Source organism: Tachysurus vachellii, chromosome 10 (assembly GCF_030014155.1).
Source record: "Tachysurus vachellii isolate PV-2020 chromosome 10, HZAU_Pvac_v1, whole genome shotgun sequence".
Lineage (NCBI taxonomy): Eukaryota > Metazoa > Chordata > Actinopteri > Siluriformes > Bagridae > Tachysurus > Tachysurus vachellii.
Window position 1 is genome coordinate 13,763,441 of NC_083469.1, and position 18,873 is coordinate 13,782,313.

At 36.9% G+C, this 18,873-nt stretch overlaps 3 protein-coding genes across 3 annotated transcripts; all 3 read left to right on the forward strand.

The window, feature by feature from the left end:
* Positions 1-1,289: 1,289 nt before the first annotated feature.
* Positions 1,290-9,550, forward strand: snx6 (sorting nexin 6). The gene is made up of 14 exons (XM_060879670.1): positions 1,290-1,393; positions 1,538-1,588; positions 2,573-2,677; positions 2,840-2,950; positions 3,856-3,977; positions 4,087-4,210; positions 4,410-4,505; positions 4,773-4,878; positions 5,598-5,673; positions 6,141-6,180; positions 6,503-6,589; positions 8,058-8,217; positions 8,368-8,453; positions 8,574-9,550. The coding sequence occupies exons 1-14, from the start codon at positions 1,388-1,390 to the stop codon at positions 8,625-8,627; spliced, it is 1,224 nt and encodes a 407-aa protein (XP_060735653.1). The 5' UTR covers positions 1,290-1,387; the 3' UTR covers positions 8,628-9,550.
* Positions 9,551-10,133: 583 nt separating this feature from the next.
* Positions 10,134-12,887, forward strand: eapp (e2f-associated phosphoprotein). Its single transcript, XM_060879044.1, has 6 exons — positions 10,134-10,300; positions 10,760-10,944; positions 11,319-11,429; positions 11,538-11,652; positions 12,068-12,193; positions 12,295-12,887. Exons 1-6 carry the CDS (start codon positions 10,230-10,232, stop codon positions 12,605-12,607), a joined length of 921 nt encoding a protein of 306 aa, XP_060735027.1. The 5' UTR covers positions 10,134-10,229; the 3' UTR covers positions 12,608-12,887.
* Positions 12,888-15,242: 2,355 nt separating this feature from the next.
* sptssa (serine palmitoyltransferase, small subunit A) lies at positions 15,243-17,497 on the forward strand. The gene is made up of 2 exons (XM_060880121.1): positions 15,243-15,401; positions 16,488-17,497. The coding sequence occupies exons 1-2, from the start codon at positions 15,299-15,301 to the stop codon at positions 16,589-16,591; spliced, it is 207 nt and encodes a 68-aa protein (XP_060736104.1). The 5' UTR covers positions 15,243-15,298; the 3' UTR covers positions 16,592-17,497.
* Positions 17,498-18,873: the final 1,376 nt, after the last annotated feature.

An 18,873-nucleotide genomic window follows, 5' to 3' on the forward strand; every position in this document is an offset into this window, starting at 1 on the left:
CAGATCCGTGCTTCTTGAAACAAGGTAAATATTTTATCACAATGTCTTTAAATGCAGTAAAAGATCAGGGGTAGCTCAGCGGTAAAGGTTCTTAGCTAGGGATCATAGTGTTCACCTGTATCACTGGCACTGTTAGAGAAGCCACTTTGCAAATGTAACTGGTAAACCTACCAGCACCTCAGATACAGCTCATTACTCAGGGTTTAGACATATTGATTTAAAATAGCTAAACTAATAGCCAAATTATCCTTTGGACAAAGTCAAAGCTACTTGGTTAAACAGAGAAAACCTGTGACAGCTATTACATTATGAAGCCATAAAGCTATGATTATTATCTTCTAAAACAATGTTTCCATATTTTATGCTTCAGAGCATCATGCGAACATGGTGTATACATACAGTACATAATACGTCATAATCTGAACAGTGCAACAGGAAAAGTGCTTTCATTTGCATGCAATATTTCCTCCTTACAAATACAGACTGTGAGCATTGTAGAGTCTTCATACTTATATTTATTGCTTGAGTGTATTTTTTGTGTATTTAAATTGTATTGCTTTGTTTTGTGCTTTGTGTTGTTTTTTGATGTTTAATGTCAGTATGGATGTTGCACCGTTTGACCTGTGAGACACGACATCTCGTTCCACTGCATGTCTCAACATGTAGTGAAATGACAAATAAAGAAACTTGAACTTGATTTCTGCTATTAAATGATTATGACTTTTCCTTCCTTGTAGCAGGAAACATTGCTGCATCACAGCTCCAGGGTTCCTGGTTTGATCCTGAGTGCAGTGTACTGCCTGTAGAAAGTGTCTATGCACATTCCCCCTATATCTATGTGGGTTTTCTCTGGGTTCCCTAGTTTTCTCCTGGAACATGCCAGTAGGTAGAATGTGACACATGGTGCCCTATGCAACCGGCTGTGTGTTAATCAGAATCAGAATCAGAATCAGGTTTATTGGCCAAGTATGTTGACACACACAAGAAATTTGGTTCCAGCTGTTTGTGACTCTCAAATGTGACACACTGTGGTCCAGACCAAGTTAAAGAAGTTCCTCTAGATTTCAAGTTAAATGTGCCTCAGAAAACTTTAGATGGCCTTGTCTATATAAATATAAATTGTTGCCAACATATTCCAAAATATCAACAGAATCGAATGCTGCAATACAGTATATGTTCAATCTAGTGTGTACACTTGTATTAAATAGGCGTCTCCACCAATACACCATCCCCACCTTATCTCTCCAGGTTCACAGAGCTCTATCTCAGCATGGCATAGTGGCAGTCGTTAAAGTAGCTATCTGAGTGACGCTACTGAAGCCCCGCCCACCGTGCTCGTGACGTCACACCCCATCACCGGATCCGTACTCCACCCGCAGGAGCAGCCATGATGGTAGGTTTTTCTTTCCGATTCTGCTAACAACCCTCTCAGTGTTTTTTAGCTTGCATGTGTTTGCTCTAGGTTTCCTCAGAGGTGAACATTCGAGACAATGTGTAAGCGACGCATTTTGTGGTCTCTGTGCCTTCTTTTTGACAGCAAGAAGGGCTGGACGACGGTCCCGATTTCCTCTCTGACGAGGACAGAGGAGTAAGTTTTTTTTTGTTGTTTTTTTTTTCTCTTCCTTGCCAATTCCGTCGACTCTGCTAAAGCGTTTCGGGATATTTCTTCTACTCAATGTTTACTGTATACTGTTGGGTTTAGACGTGTCAATCACGTCACGTCATGATCAATGTCGGTTAGTGCTACATGCTATTAGCCCAGGTAGTGAGAGTCAGTTGACTTCCTGCTAGCAGTTAGCTAACTGCTATCACGATTGGTCAAGAAACACAACCGTACGGAACCGTTAAACCACTCATTTAACCCTATGACAGCAGTCTGGGCAATTTTCCTATTATCTGATGTGTCTGTATTCGCTTGACTTGTGTCTTATGCTAGCAAACAACAGCTGGAGAAACGTTATACTGTCAGTCCCAGAGAGAGGGCTGATTGTTACTGGAGCTACACACACTGATTTTCTGTGCTTCCTGTGTCATTCTTCCAGACCATCCAATCCTCCAAACTAATTTTAATTTCATTTTTATTCATTTATTCATGGTGTGTACAAAGCATACTCCAGGAACTGTGCATGAGAGAGTACACCTGGGATGAGACTTTAATCCATAACACGTAGTCACACATAGGGACAATTTAGTGCAGTACACTAGGGTTACGCTGGTAAACTTGGCATGTTTATGGGAGGTAGGAGGAAGCTGGAACAATCCCACTGGGGCACGGGGAGAACATACGCAGACAGTAACCCGAGCGCAGAATCGAATTCAGGCCCATGGAGCACTGAAAATGCAACACTACCTTTTTTTTTCTGATATACTGTTCATATTTACAGATTCCATCTCTCAGTCCAAAGCCAGTGATTGAACCGATGTGTCAGAACCGATACTTCAGGATAATTGCTATAATTTTAGATTGAGTTTTGCATCTGTTGTGCACAATGTTTTGAATTTCTATATACTTCATGATCCACTGTCACAAATGTGTGTGCAATGAATAAATGATTATTCAAATGATTTACAGCCAAGGGCCGTTAACGTGGACCTTCAGACCGACGCTACTTTACAAGTGGACATTTCAGATGCTCTGAGTGAAAGAGACAAAGTGAAATTCACCGTCCATACAAAGGTATGCAAAAATAACTCTAGGGACAAAATAATTTTACTGTGATGTAATTTTTCGTGCTAAGTTTTGATTTGATTATTAACTCGCATCTACAAACAAAAATACATAGGTCAATCATCTTAATAGTACTGTTATAGCAAATTATAACATTGTTGTGCCTTTTAGAGCACTCTCCCCAACTTTAAGCAGAACGAGTTCTCTGTGGTGAGACAACATGAAGAGTTTATCTGGCTTCATGACTCTTTTGTGGAGAACGAGGAATATGCTGGATTTATTGTAAGTATAGCACAAATGTAGAACAGTCATTTTTGTGAGCCATAGAAGCTCTTAACCTGCACAATTTCCAGAACTGATCCTGATCCAATTCACTAGCTAGGTGTTTAGTTGAAACATATACCACCAGTACAGGGCAGTGGACCTCAGGACTCTCATACAAAAATGTTTAGCGAGTCACATAATAAGACCAAGAAACAGTACAGTGATTGAAGCTCTGTACATTATAGGTCAGGGAAATGCATAAAGTTTGATGGTGCACTGTCCTAGGAGTGACTTTGTATACTGTTGAATTCCAGTGCATCACAGGATATAATAAAAATGACATTGGCCCGGTTTTCCAAAGGCATCAGAGTGACCACTGTAAAGAAGCAGAAGAAGAACCATTATATGTTCATAGATTTTTTTTCTTCTTTGCAATTTTTTTTTTGCAAAGTAAATTGATATCTTTTTTATAATCTTTTTTATATTTTACACAGTGTTTACTGTTTGACATTGTAGGTAAGCTCTTAACTACACTGCAGATTGATATGCATAATTCAGTTGTGCTTATGGCTCACTTCTGAAGGAGAATGTGTTATGTGTGACAAGGAATTAGCTGCTCAGTTGTACCACTCTGTATTGGTTAGTATTCTGGATCACTCTATTGTGGACTGATTTATCTCATTTGGAATTTGCTTTGGACCCAGGTGCTTTTGCGCAGAAAACTTTATATTCCCACTTGAATGAATTATTTGTAGCACTTAACATTAGATGCTGTGTTTGCTATATGCATGTAATGACTGACAGTGTGACTGCTGATATCATTAGTGTGAGTGCTCCATTAGCATTACTCTCTGATTGCCAAAAGGCAAAACAGTATTGGAAGCAAGGAAGAACGTTTAAAATGATTATGAAAATGTTGCCAGATCCCACCCGCTCCTCCAAGACCAGACTTTGATGCCTCGCGAGAGAAGCTGCAGAAGTTGGGTGAGGGTGAAGGCTCCATGACCAAGGAGGAGTTTACTAAAATGAAACAGGAACTCGAGGCGTGAGTCGCTTTAACTTACACGTCTGTCAAATACAAAATAGTTAACTCAGTTTTATTGTCACATTGTTTTTTGAGTCGGAATCTACAGCACCAACTCATATTGTTTCAGCGAATACCTGGCCATCTTCAAGAAGACCGTGGCGATGCATGAGGTTTTCCTCTGCCGTGTTGCTGCACATCCTGTCCTGAGGAAGGACTTAAACTTCCATGTTTTCTTGGAGTACAACCAAGATGTAAGTGTGTGTTTTTGAAGTATGTACCATATTTCCTGCTCTGTTGTAACCATAGATGTGTGAACCACCTGTTCAGCTGATTATCAACTATTTCAAGCAGAAATTCTCCTTTATTTTATGAAAATAATGAGCTTGGTAGTAGTGCAACATGTTATTTTCATTTCACTTCCATCTTTTTACCTGTTTCTGGCAATGGCAGCTAAGTGTACGAGGCAAAAACAAGAAAGAAAAACTGGAGGACTTTTTCAAGAATGTTGTGAAGTCTGCAGATGGAGTACTAGTGGCAGGAGTGAAGGTGAGTCATGTGAATATGATGTGACGGTCATGTGGTCTGACTGAAACAGTTGTAGGAAATGATTTACCAGTGGTCGCCTTGGAGTTCATTTATGGTTCCTCTTTATATGAAGAACAATTTATAAATGAATTACTTTTCACCTGGCCTACACTTCTTTACTTTTTATAATAGATCCTGAATTATTTATGAAAAAATGTCTAATGACATGTCATGACATGAACATGACATGACATGAAAAAATGTCTAATGTACTCTGTTTGGATACAGGATGTAGATGACTTCTTTGAACATGAGAAGACATTTCTCTTAGAATACCATAACCGTGTCAAGGATTCCTCTCTCAAGTCTGACCGAATGATCAGGTCTCACAAAAGTAAGTTTCATGTTCCGATTTTTTTAAAGTTATCTTTTAACTATTAATGTGTTCATTTACATGAAGAAAATGCAAATTGACTTTGCCCTTCATGCTTTAGATTAACTCTGGAAAGCATTTAACATTACTCGATGGTTTTGCGAGACATTTTCATTGTATGACGTAGCTCTCCACAAGGATTAGGTAATAAACTGTTTAGCAGATTAAAATTTATTACATGTTATTTCACTTTTATTCATTTCCACTGAAATAAATTTAATGGTTTAAATAGGGGCAAAATATCACTAGAGACAACGTATCATTACACGTTATTACATTTCATAATAGTCATATGCTTAGTGATCGTACACATACCAAAGTGACTTCTTTACGACCCTTGACAGCATGTTACATTTCATTTGTGCATTGGTTTTCTGAGAGAAAACAGTGGCCTGAGAAGGAAAAACAGACTGAATCATCTCTCTGTTGACCTGCTGTTCATTATGTCACTGACAAATCTGAGTGAGCTGCTTATTCTTTTTCCATGTCCATATAAAATGACCCACAGATGCGGAGAATAAGCAGAGTGGAATATTATTATTATTATTTTTTTTTTTTGCATTAATGGATGATTGACTCAGTGTGTGAATGAGTGATGGCAGTGAGTTTTCCAGAACAAAGCCTGGTACAGGAATAGCTGTGTTTTGTGTGTGAGCTGTTTAACAGAAGCTGTTTTCCAGGTGCTGCAGAAGACATCAACAGAATTGCCTCCACGCTGTATACTTTAGGGACCCAGGACTCAACAGACATGTGCAAGTATGTGACTGATCCTGTCATATTATTAGTATGAGTAACAGAACATTCCATGTTTGATCTGCATGCCGTGTGTTAGTGTTAAGGTCAACAATGCTTTCATTTCTGAATCTTTTCTCTCCTCAAGTCATTCATTGTACTAATGATTTAAAAGAGGCACATGTAAATGTTTCAGTGTGTCATAGCACAAATAGTCACTGAGTAGCCTCCTCCTTTTCCCAGTTATATATTGCATTCTGTTTAAACAGACTTTCCCAGGAAATGTACTATGTCTCATCCTGCTCGATTACTGTGCGAGTCTTCCCATCATTTGAAGTCTAAACTTAACAATTCTTATGTGAAAGGGCTTTTTATTTGTTCAATCCATTTAGTACCATGCGTGCAGCTATACAAGTACACATTAATAATGTTAACAACATATTTTCATGTGTTTAAAATGACTAATTTGGGTTTTTTCTTCTTATTTGTAGATTTTTCTTGAAAGTGTCTGAGCTTTTTGAGAAAACACGGGTATGTGAGTTACTAAATGATTTTTTTTTTGCCGCAGCCTTTTTAACGATCACGACCTTCACAATAGCTTCTAGATGCTTCTTTAAAATAGCTTCTTGAGCAGCTTCTCAAGTCTTGTGATGATAGAAGAGTGGCTTAACTGGTTTAACTCCTTAAAATATTTTTCTCTTGAGAGGAAATAGCATACTCTAATGCTCAGGCAACCTCAGCAGTTTTATACCAGCACAAGACTGTAGGAGTCAAACAAATTGTCATGGTTCATAAGGCCACCTGCCTGTTTCCTGGTAGTCTATTTTATGGCATACATCTGTTTCCTGTGTAGAAAATTGAAGCACGAGTTGCTGCTGATGAGGACCTAAAACTTGCTGACTTGCTGAAGTATTACCTACGGGAGTCACAAGCCGCCAAGGTGTGTGACCCTTTCAGCAAATCCTAACATAAACACAGTCAGATCCAGGATTATTGGCACCCTTGGTAATGATGGATAACAAAGGCTCTGAGAAAATATCTTTGTTGTTAATGAGTGTAATCTCCCACTGAAAATATAAAATAATATACATAAAAAAACGAAATATTTTATTTATATTATATTATATTATTTATTTATTTTTTTGGTCACAATTATCGGCACCCATGCATGAAATACTTTTAGCAGCCCCTTATAGCATCATTCATCATTCCTGTTGCGATTACAGAGCAGAAATCTGTGATCACTTTTCAGTACAGAGTCTGTGCAGTTCCTCGGTGGACTGAGATCCTCTCTTCTACACCTTCAGAATAGATGTTAGGTCAGGAGACTGGTATGGCCATATCAAAAGCTTAAATGTGCGAACATTAAAACATTTTTCTGTGGATTTTGGATGTTTTGTGTCATTTGTCATGCTTGAATATCCAACCAAAAACCAGTTGTATCTTCTTGGCAGAGACAGCTAGACTTTTATTTCAAAATCCACTGGATCTTCAAGATCCTCAGATACTCAATGACTGAAGGAAAAACAGCCCTCCATCTTAGGTTTTTTCTGTACAACCCTCCCTTTTCTACCACAACCACTTCCACCAAAAAGTTTTATTTATGTCTCATTTTTACCACAGAGCCCGGTTCCAGTCATAGTTCTCTGTGAACTGTTTGTGGTTTGATTAAAGAAAAGGCTCTATTCTAAGCTATTTGGCAAACCAAATAGTTTGTCGGCATGGAGGTGGCATGTAATTGTATATTTGTAGACTTTGTGATCCAGAAATGTCCTCAAATGTCCAGCTTTAACAATCCTCTTTACTGTGTCTGGGAGCAAAATACACTTTGCATCCTTATCCAGGCAGATTCATCACAGCCCTGTTTGTTTTAAACAACATATTTATTGCTTTAACAATGAACTTTTTCACATGTGCTGTTGTAAAGCTCAAAACATTTATTTATTTAACTTTATTATTAAGCATTAATTTGGCTTCTCTGTCACGTCATATATGAAACAGGAAGTCTGCTTAAGATAAAAAGTGAATTAAAAAAAAGAAAGTAAAAGAATATGCTGCGTAATAAAATGGAACAGGCTTCACTTACATTCTGAATTTCTAAAGGTGCAAATAATAGTGAGATGTGAGTTTGTTAAAAATAGTTTGATGAGGCCTTTAATTGACCTAAGTTTACCTCTTATATATTGTCAGTGTGAAATGACATTAAAATCACAAATATATTTTTGTTTTTAATACCAAGGGTGCCAATAACTCTGGAGCTGACCATTCAAGTGTGCTTTGTATTCTCACAGTAATACTACTCCTGTATTGCAGCATGGAAATTATGAGGATTAGTGTTACAAGTGTAGTCATGAGTGCTGGGTTTGTGTTTGTGCTTTCTTCTGAGAAATGCTATCTCTGTCCTTCAGGACCTGCTTTACAGACGAGGAAGGGCATTAGTTGATTATGAGAATGCAAACAAAGCTCTGGACAAAGCCAGGGCTAAAAACAAAGATGTCCTTCAGGCAGAAACCACCCAGCAAGTTTGCTGTCAGAAGTTTGAGAAAATCTCAGAATCGGCTAAACAAGGTATTTGTTGTTGTTTCTACTTTTTCTCTCCTTCTGAACAGCCTCATTGCAGTTAACATGTCTACATGTTTACATGTAAATGGCATTGTGTTATATATATCCGAGATTATACTGGTATTGTTCAAACTTCCTGTTTTCATTTCCCAACAGAACTGGTAGATTTCAAAACAAGAAGAGTAGCAGCGTTCAGAAAGAACTTGGTGGAACTAGCTGAGCTTGAACTCAAACATGCTAAGGTACCTATAAATCCTATGAATAGTTCAAGTTTATTTAAATAAGACTAATGAATGCAAAAGTAATTTAGCAGCAAAAATTTAGTTGCCATGGTATTCACTGTTCACTTGCCTCTGTTTAAGGGTAATCTTCAATTGTTGCAAAGCTGCCTGGCTGTTCTAAAAGGGGACACTTAAGACCCTAAACTGAGGTTCATTAGGGCTTTCCCTGTTTGGTCCCGTCTTACTGGGAGGATGGAGGGGAGAGGGAGCTCATACCTGGGTCTGTTTGTCAAGAAACAGTATGTATCACTGTTTATATCACTACCTGAGGCATCATACTCCCTCCACTACCCCCTTAAACAGACGCGGCCCACTGTGGAAGATTTCCCAAGTCCACACAGCACAAGAACCTACAACTTCATCTAATCACGTCTTGTAACTTCTGATTGTTAATTGACGTTTTCATGGGAGTCGCTACATCAAGATATATGCATTGATGTCTAATTGTTTTTCTATCTCTTGTTAATTTTTGGCTTATTGTAATCTTTAGTTTTGGGTAATCCTTTTTGTATGGATGATGCTCAGCTGACTTGTTCACTTTGAGCTTATCATATGATTAAACTGTATGTTCACTCAAAGCCTTGTACATGTTGTATTAGTTTCCATTGTACTGCTATTGATCAGCTTATTCTGACTAATAGTTTTTTTATTACCATATAGCAAATTCAAATCATGAATTCTTTTTTTCATTCCTGATCATAATGTTTGCCTTAATATATACACTAATCTCATATTGTAAAAAATAAACTGAAAACATTCTTCTCTCTCTCTCTCCCCCCCCCCTCCCCCAGGCTTTTTAAGAGCACTGTATATGAATGTGTATTTTTCACAGTATGTGACCAAAGCTTCCATTTATTCAGATGGAGGAATGATGACAGTAATACTGATGCTACAAAGGGGATCGACATGGCATAAAAAATAAATAAATAATACTGTTTACCTTATGTGATACAGTTGATTCCATGTGAGTGAAAGATGTCAGTTTTCCTTGGATTTTTTAAAATGTACTCAAACCGGTTACAATAAAAAAATAGCTGATAGAAGAGCATAGCTTGAAACACTGATGGTGTGATTCATTTTCTTCATGGAAGAAACATTTACAATGTTTATTTATTCATCTTCAGTAAATGCTTTATGCTGCTCAGGGTAGCAGTATTTTAAAGTTCTTACTTTAGGCCACTACAACCAAAGTGTGTGTGTGTGTGTGTGTGTGTGTGTGTGTGTGTGTATTTATTGAGACTTGGAATTGGTCTGAATTTCTTTAGAGGTTGGTGAGATCACTCAAACTTCAGACAGGAGATTCTTCAGTGAATAAGTTATGGGTAAATGGGAGGAATTGGTCAAAATTCATTTGTTACCAGGTGAAATTGACAAGAAATTGTATTATATTCCTGCTCAGCTCTAACACACACCATGTATACAAGACTCTCCTGATGAACTACTGGACTACACAGTGGACAGTTTTCCTTCCTACAAAAATGTAATAGGATAATTCATGATCCAGTTCTCTCCGATGTGTAGAAAGTAAAACTTCAAACTGATTTATTCTTTCTTTCATTGGAAGCTGTTTATTTTTTACTGACACATCAAGCAACCTTTATTTTGATGCACCACGTAAAGGGGGTGGGACGACTTGACCCGGAAACACTTAGCGGGCATCCTGCGTGCTTCCGGGGTTTATAGTACAGCAAAGTTTGTAGTGTTTATTTAGTTTTGTTCTGGATTAAAAAGAAAGCAATGAACCGAAAAGAAGAATATGATTCTTACGAGATTGAGGAACCGAGTGATGAAGAGAGAGCATGTAGCAGGTAACTGCAAAATCTTTAACTAAGCCAAATGGCTGTTTAGTCATGTTTAGCTTCCTGCAGATTAGCAGCAGTTTAAAGTTTACTCTGTATTTAACTTCTTATACTTTTGTACATATAACTCGTAGCTCATGGGGATGATTTATCTGGAATTCCAATTCGATTCAATGCATATTTATTTTTATGGCGCTTTTTACGACTGACATTGTCTCAAAGCAACTTTACAGAACATAAACATAGAACAAAAGCTTATTATAAAGAATAATATAATACAGAATCCCAGATTAATATTAGCTCTATTTAATTGTGTTAGTATTTATGCCCAATGAGCTGAACAGCAAGTCTTTTCCTCTCTCTCTCCTTAAACAGCCTCCTCCTGAATGCTACTTTGGTATGAAGTGTAAGAACTCTGTGTTTTCCTGCAAATAAACTCATTGTGTTGGCTTGTGTTGATTCCCTTAGTTCTGAGGATGAACTCGACGTCCTTCTTAACGGAACCCCGGATCAGAAGAGGAAGCTCATCCGAGAGTATCTGACCGGGGAAAGTGAGTCGTCCAGTGGGGATGAGTTTGAGAAAGAAATGGAGGCAGAACTTAGCAGCACTATTAAATCTATGGAGTGCAACTGGACGACTCCTCTCACTCAAGGTAACGCTTACAACAAACGTCTTATATATCCAGCTGATTTCTGTTTAGAGTAACAGTAATATATTATGTTTATAGTACATATCCTTCTGTAAATTGCTGTTTATAGTAATAGTCATCTGTATATTATGTTCATAGTACACACATCTGTAAGTTGCTCCTATATTACCATTTTATTTAATTTATTTAACTCATGTAAACACTGTATATCCTGCACTTGCTGCTATTGCACTCTGGTAAGACCTAAACTGCATTTCTTTGCCTTGTACTTGTACATGTGTAATGACAATAAAGTTGAATCTAATCTAATCTTATGTTTGCTGTATTGATCTCTGTGTATTTGCTGCCCAACATCACGTTATATTTTTTAATTGTAGGTGAAACCTCTCAGGTTAGCGCCAATACACAAAGCAATGACCGGAAGCAACAGCCTCAACAATACGATGACGTATACTTTGACACGGATTCTGATGAAGACAGCCAAGCTGGTAAGAATGCCATGCCATGAAGATAATCCACGACAGTTACATGATGCTGTTTATACACATGCATTAATATTTATATTTGTTTTTTGTTGATTTCTTTTTCGTGTTAAGGTTTCTCCCAGATCCAGCGACAAAAGCAGCGAAATATACTTACAAATGACGAGTTATTATATGACCCAGATGAAGATGATCGGGATCAGGCTTGGGTAGATGCCAAGAGAAAAGAGTGAGTACTGAAGAGCATACCACAGTGGTTTTGATTTCTCAGATCTGATTGCACTAAATGTCTTAATTCATATATTCTACATCAGCATGGCCCCTACTTCAAGAGGGAGAAAATTAGATCATAAGTTCCTGGTGAGAGAATGTCAGTTAATAGCTGTTAAAACATGCAAGACTTGTCTTTTGTCTATTAAAAGGACAATTTTAAAAGTAAAAGGACATTGTGTCTTCATTAAGCAATTAAAATGTATATAATTGGCAAATGGCTGTGATATAAGAGAAATAAAACACTTTGGAATGTGTTGTTGTACAAAAGTAATTAACTTAACGCATCGCTTCACTGTGGCTTATTTTCTTAGAAGAGCTCAATTCTGTCATGTTATATTTCTCACATATGTGTGTATATTTCGGTTGATAAGGTACAGGAGCCGGAGACGACCAGCGTCATCTGCAAACAGAAGAAACCAAACTCCACGTCTTCCAAGCAGCGATGCCATCCTCAACTGTCCTGCATGTATGACCACACTATGTCTGGACTGTCAGAGGTGAGGTGGCAATCAGTCTCACAGTCTCAGTGATAACTGCATTTCTTTTTATATCCAAATCCATTTGTATATTTGCCTTAATAAGATTTTTTTACACACAGACATGAGAAATACAGGACACAGTACAGAGCCATGTTTGTGATGAACTGTACAGTGAAAAAGGATGAAGTGCTGAGGTATAAAGCAGCAAAACAGAAGAAACAGCGCAGGAAGAGGAGTCATCAGGACCAGGCAACCACATCAGCAGAGGCTAAGCCTGAGGCAGAAGCAGGTCTGACTGACTCCAGATTAGGTGGGATGGATGAAGAAGAAGTCTATCACCCAGTCAAGTGTACAGAGTGTTCAACTGAAGTGGCTGTCTATGATAAGGATGAGGTCTATCACTTCTTCAACATTCTTGCAAGCCATTGCTGATGATGCAAAGGGTATTCTGAAAGTTCTAAGAATAAGGGTGTTCTGAAATGGATTTACTTGGGTGCTCATGCACAATGATGTAAAATATATCTGTAAAATATATATATATTTCCCAGTGTTTTAAAAATGTGTAATGCTTTTTTTTAAACTGGTGAGATGCAGGACAGACATTTAATTTTTCCTGAACTTCAGTGTAACGTGTTATTAGTAGCTTTACAGATGGTTCAAGCATGTTTATTTCTTGTGTATCTGAATAAAATTTTCAACATTGTTGTTTTAATTAATCTCTTATGACTATGTTCTGGAAACCTTAGATTTCTAGAATACAAATGTAATGCTTGGCTAGCTACAGCACACATTTGATTTGCAAATTCTATTTCTCTTATATCACTTTGCCCTTTTGGAGACACGGTAGCTTAGTGGTTAGCATATTTGATTCACACCTCCAGGGTTGGTGATCTATTCGTGGGTTGGGTGCAGATTTTTTTTCATTTTCTCTGTGTACATTAGGGGTGTACTTTAGATACTGTGGTTTCCACCATAAGGGCAAAGACGTGTGGGCTGAATGGCATCTCAAAATTGTCCATAGTGTATAAACAGGTGAATTGGTGTGTTTGCAATTTTGCCATCCCATGCTTTGTGCCCTGAGTCCCCTGGGATAGGCTCCAGGCTCTCTGAGAAAATGAATGCTGGCCATTTGTGTCTTACTCAAGTCCTATTTAACACAATAATATTATACGTGCTATATATTAGTAGTAAGAATATTGACTATTGCCTAAATGCCTATATACACAAATTACTGTTGTCACATCATGCTCAAAATAGAAGGCAGAATACCAAACGAGGTGTATTAACCCAAACGTAGGTGATGATCACTGTCCAGTTGGACTAACATTCTAGAGTCAGAACATTTTATTAGGAACACAAGACTGGTCCTGGGCAGAGAACCTTAGGATTTTTTTTTATTTATCTAGTTATTTATTTATTTATTCATTTTTTACATCGAGTGGTCTGTGGTCTGCAAAAAGCACCTTGTGATATAATGATGATCAATTCTCAGTTTTTCATGTTCGTTTTACACAGAAAATTCCAAATCTCAGATTTTTTTTTTTTATTGAATTAACCACACATCAATTAACAAACTTGACAATAACCATACAGATATAAAGTATGCTAGGGGGATTTTACAATAAAATATTAAATATAGTACAGATTTTCAGTTTTCAGTGCCTTTTGCTTTAAAGATAGTCATAGAATAAATATAAAGTTCCATTTCTTTTTTAAATGTTATAAAACGGTTTTCTTCCAGACAATTTACATTTGTGAATGTGAAATTTTGTTAACAAAAGGATCAGATTTATTATGTAAATACTATTGGTAGTATGGTAGTCTCTTTGATTCTTCAAAACACCAAAAAGCACATTAAATTAACATCAATATTCTTAACAATAGAATTTTCCCAAAAGGGTTTTACAATTGGGCAGTACCAATATAAGTGAACCACAGTTTCTAAGTTGTTATTACAAAATGTACAATGTGTCTATATCACTTTTAAATTTCACAAGAAAATATTTTGTTGGGTAGATCCTTTGAATAAGTTTAAATGAGACTTCCTTTATTTTATTTGTTATTAAATACTAATTTGGAAGTAGCCAAACCTTTTTCCAAACAATATCATCTGTAAACCGGTTCCAGAAAGAAGGCAAAGATATAATATTTCTTTGAAATAAAGTTCTTATACATCATCTATTGTGGGAGTTAAAGGACAAACATATCCTACCTTCATAGGTATTAACAATATTAGGTAGGGACCAAAGTTGAGTATTTATTCTTGTCGAATATTTAAATAAAGTATAAATTTTTAGGAGATATGGCATCAAAAAACTTTAGCATAATCCTTTGGTGTTACAGGGATTTTGTAAAAAAGCCAAAAACTCACCAAAAGTGAAAAGAAAACCATTTGAATTAAACAACTGATCTACCAGAATTATGCCATTCTTAAACCAATACTCAAGAAACAGAGATTTACGCTTATACACAATGTCCTTATTATTCCAGATATAATACCTATGTGGTGAGAAATTGTGCTTGTAGATCAATGACCATGAGCCTGGCGATGACACTCAGCTAGTTTTACTGGTATTTTGTTAATATCGTAATTGCAACTAAAGAAAAACTGAATGCCACCCAAGTTGGAAAAAATATGTAAAGGAATAAAATTCCAAATGGAGTTGGGATTTCTGATTATCTGTCTAAGCCAATTAACTTTAAATGTATTATTTAATGTTGCAAAATCCAAATAATTTAGGCCACCCTTTTAATAAGCATTCATAATAACCGTTTTCTTTATATAATGCGTTTTGTTTTTCCAAACAAAGTTATACAACATTTTGTCAATCTCTTTGCATTCTTTTTTTATCAAGATGTAAAGCCAACGCTGTATAAGTTAATAGAGAAATAGCCTCTGCCTTGGTAATCAGACTTCGACCCCTTAACGAATTTCCAAATCTCAGATTGCAAGTAAGGCTATACATTTATTACACGCGCCCACGTGACGTTACCCCGAGCCCATATGATTCATGACAGCCGCTCGGCTCATCGCTACGTCAATAACGAGTTCCACCAATCAGCTCCTTTAACAGAAACCGGAAGGGAGTGGAGGGCTCGAGACGAACAAGACAAGCTAACAACATGGCGTTAGGAGATGCGTGGAAACAAATATCTTGGTTTTACTATCAGTATCTTCTTGTAACGGCGTTGTACATGTTGGAGCCTTGGGAGAGGACCATTTTCAGTATCCTTTCCAAAACAAAAAAGATGGATTTCATTTAGATTTTGTGACAAAACTGTACGGCTGAAGTTACCGGTGTTAACCCTGTTAGCATGTAGGCTAATTAGCTAGTGCAACAAGTCTATTAGTGTCCTTACTAAATGCTAACCGCACAACATTAGTGTGTATATGACAGTGTTTCATATCTTTTGCTTATGATTTATACGGAATTACAATACATAAGACTGTAAATGTGTTATGACTCGCACAAGCCGGTTAATCATGGCTCCAGACCTATAGTATTAAGACAGGCATCAACTTGTTGCACCTATTACAGCACCTTGCTTCCAAAAGTGTAAATTGATGGGCATTTGCGTCCCGTTCGTCTAAAAACTTGTACTATGCTGAAGTTTTATTACAGACCTTGATACAGTAATGATGGTTAAGTGAAGCTTCAGAGATCATGTGTTACTCGAAGCCTTTCAATACATTACACGTTAGTGACAGCTGGTGGCCAAAAGCCTGAAGTGCAGCTGCTCCGGTGAACAAATCTGCCCGTACAGGTGTTTCCTACACTGCTCTTCCTCCCTGGATGATGCGTATATAAAATGAGTGTTTGTTTGTCTGTTAGCTATGACAAAGTAAGGTTTCATGTGTTTTTTCATTAGTAGTAAAGAATGTTCAAACGTAGGGTGTAAATTATGTATTAGTTATGTACAGTGTTAGTACAGTTTCCATCTGGACATTAGGTCAAAGAAGAAACCCAATACATCCCTCTCTCCTATACATAGCACATAACTTCAGCTCTGCCTTTTTGTTTATTTTATTAATATCTAAAGTATTTTCTTATACATATTTAATAATAAAAATAAAAAAGCAATATCAACAAATAAATGTTACTACTGTATAATAATAATAATAATAATAATAATAATAATAATAATAATAATAATAATTCTATTTAACTGTCCTGTATTAAAATCCTGTTAATAAAATGTATTAAGTCCTGTCTTTATGGATGTGGAAAAGCTCTAGAGTTTTGATGCACTAATTTTAATGTTTAAGTTATTCCTTTTCTCTAAAATGCTGAGTTCTTTAACCCAATATCAGATTCTCTCCTGATCTCAGTAGCAGCCATGGCTGTATACACTGGTTTCGTGTTTATGCCTCAGCACATCATGGCCATTTTAAACTACTTTGAAGTGATTCAATGACCTGCACTCCAACCCTTCAGGATGCCTCAAGGTTTCCCCCTGGTGGTTTGAAACAGGAGTTCTCCAGCCTGATTTATTTCTCGTTTAAATTGTTGAACTGAAACAGGGGAAACCCAATGCTGAGCAGGCAGAGGAGTCTTATAAACCAGTCCATTGTATCATCTCTGGCTATGGACCCTGTATGAGTGCACAACCTCCGAGACTCTAAGTACATACTGACCTGTTAGTAAATGGGGCCCTGATAGTCAGCGATCATTGTGTATAAAATGCTGCAGTTTTTATAATACTTTTTTCTTTGTGGCAGTGGTTTATTGAGAATGCTAAATATTTCTGATGATAAATGTGTATATTTCAGTGTATACATATTTGTAAATGGTTTATAAAAATTTATTTTGACTGGTGATTAAATGATTGTTTGCCACAGTGGAGCATTGTATACATTGTATAGAACTTGTATTTTTTGATGGCCTTCTGTGTGGGTCAGTGCAGAGTTGTGCCTGTACAGTAAATTGATTCAGGCTGCTATTTTAAAACTAAACTGGGTGATAACACAAATGGCTCTTTCTCCATGCATATTAATAAAATTAAAAACACACATTTCAGCTTAAACCTGTTTTACTTTGTTTAACCTAGATTTTCTTTTAGATACCTTTACAGAAGTTTTAAGTTATTTATTTATCTTCATGGAGTGTTTTTTGTGTACTTTTTACCATGTTACTGTCATTTTGGCTGAAAGGCAAATCTCTTTGGAAATGTTTAGCCTCCCAATTCTCAAGGTTAATGATCTGACACGCACTAAAAGAGGAATTTGTTTTTGATGTGGTTATCAGTCAGGAAACTATAGTTTAGTCTGCGAGGACTAAAATTCCTACACTATGCTTCAATAAACATACTTTATTAAATCTTTGTGTTGATAAAATGCTATGCTTTACTTTTCTGTTTTGTTAATAACTTGCATTAATTAAATCCTTTGGGAAAGAACCATTAAAAGTTACATGTGATAATTTATGTATATGTATATATAAAAGCTGTAGCTCCCATGTTTGTCATATTTCAATATTCATTTGGATCCTTGGTAATTTAAAAACAACTAATGAAGCTGAAGAGACCAACAGTCTGCTCTTAAAGTTGTTTGAAATGTAATGTGCCAGAATACATAAAAGGCAGTACGTGCACAGACTTAACACCTGCAAGACCTTCTGTGGGAGGGTTATTACAGACCAACCAATGACATTCAGCCTAGTTCTCAGATTCATCTGGCATGGAGTCAGAAAGAAAATAGCAGCTGGTTACTGTTTAAACTGCAGGATGAGGATGTTCTCACGTACATGCTCCAGGGTTGCCTGGACCTCAGATAGAGTGCAAATAGAATGGTCTGCCAACGTTGCAACTTGTTATGGGCCTCTTTCTGCAGACCACCAATATGAACTATACATACCCGTCTGTGCTGAGTTCAAACATTTGATCTTTTTACCTTCAAGCTGGTGCTAATAATTAAGGCATTAGCATTGAGATTTTGCCAATTTACAGTCCCATCCGGAAGCATTAGAACAGCAGGAACATTTCCTTTGTTTTTGCTGTACACTGAAGTCACTTAGGTTTGATGAAGGTCAAACAAAGAATATGACAATAGATCAGAATTTCAGTTTTCATATATTTACATCTAGATGATTAGAACTGACTACATCTAGACAACTTAAAATGGCACATTTAGCAGACCACCCGAATTATTTCTTTGTAATCAAGTATTGGAATATTGTCTTAAAGTAAATAACACTTAATATTTGGTTTCATATCCATTACAATAAACTTGCACAGACACTAAACAGTTGCATGTTTCATTTGTGGAAATTTTTCAGGCATTCCTTGCTATGAGAGGTTTGCCATAAATGTAATGTAATGACTTCTCCATTCATTCTCCTGTTCAGGTGGTGAAATGCTGCTCAATTGTGTTAAGGTCTGGTGTCTGACCTAGCTAGTCTAAAACCTTCCATGTATTCCTCTGATGAAGCTCTTTGTTGTATTTGCAGTGTGGTTTGCCATTGACTTGCTGCATGATGTTCCTCTCAATTAGATTGGATGCATTTCTTTGTAAACTGACATCATCACTAAAGATTAGTGAGCCTGCTCCAGAAGCAGCCATGCAAGCACAAACCATGACACTCCTATCTCTATGCTTCACCAGTGAACTTATATGTTTTGGATCATGAGCAGATCCTTTCTTTGTCCACACTTTGGATTTTCTGCCTGGGGGCACGGTGGCTTAATGGTTAGCACGTTCG

Coding starts and splice junctions, on each gene's coding strand:
- snx6 (XM_060879670.1), top strand. Junction 6,181..6,502: donor AGCTTTTTGAGAAAACACGG/GTATGTGAGTTA, acceptor TTTCCTGTGTAG/AAAATTGAAGCACGAGTTGC. Junction 8,218..8,367: donor CTCAGAATCGGCTAAACAAG/GTATTTGTTGTT, acceptor ATTTCCCAACAG/AACTGGTAGATTTCAAAACA.
- eapp (XM_060879044.1), top strand. CDS start 10,230: ATGAACCGAAAAGAAGAATATGATTCTTACGAGATTGAGGAACCGAGT. Junction 10,301..10,759: donor GAAGAGAGAGCATGTAGCAG/GTAACTGCAAAA, acceptor TGATTCCCTTAG/TTCTGAGGATGAACTCGACG. Junction 11,430..11,537: donor TGATGAAGACAGCCAAGCTG/GTAAGAATGCCA, acceptor TTTCGTGTTAAG/GTTTCTCCCAGATCCAGCGA.
- sptssa (XM_060880121.1), top strand. CDS start 15,299: ATGGCGTTAGGAGATGCGTGGAAACAAATATCTTGGTTTTACTATCAG. Junction 15,402..16,487: donor TTGGGAGAGGACCATTTTCA/GTATCCTTTCCA, acceptor ACCCAATATCAG/ATTCTCTCCTGATCTCAGTA.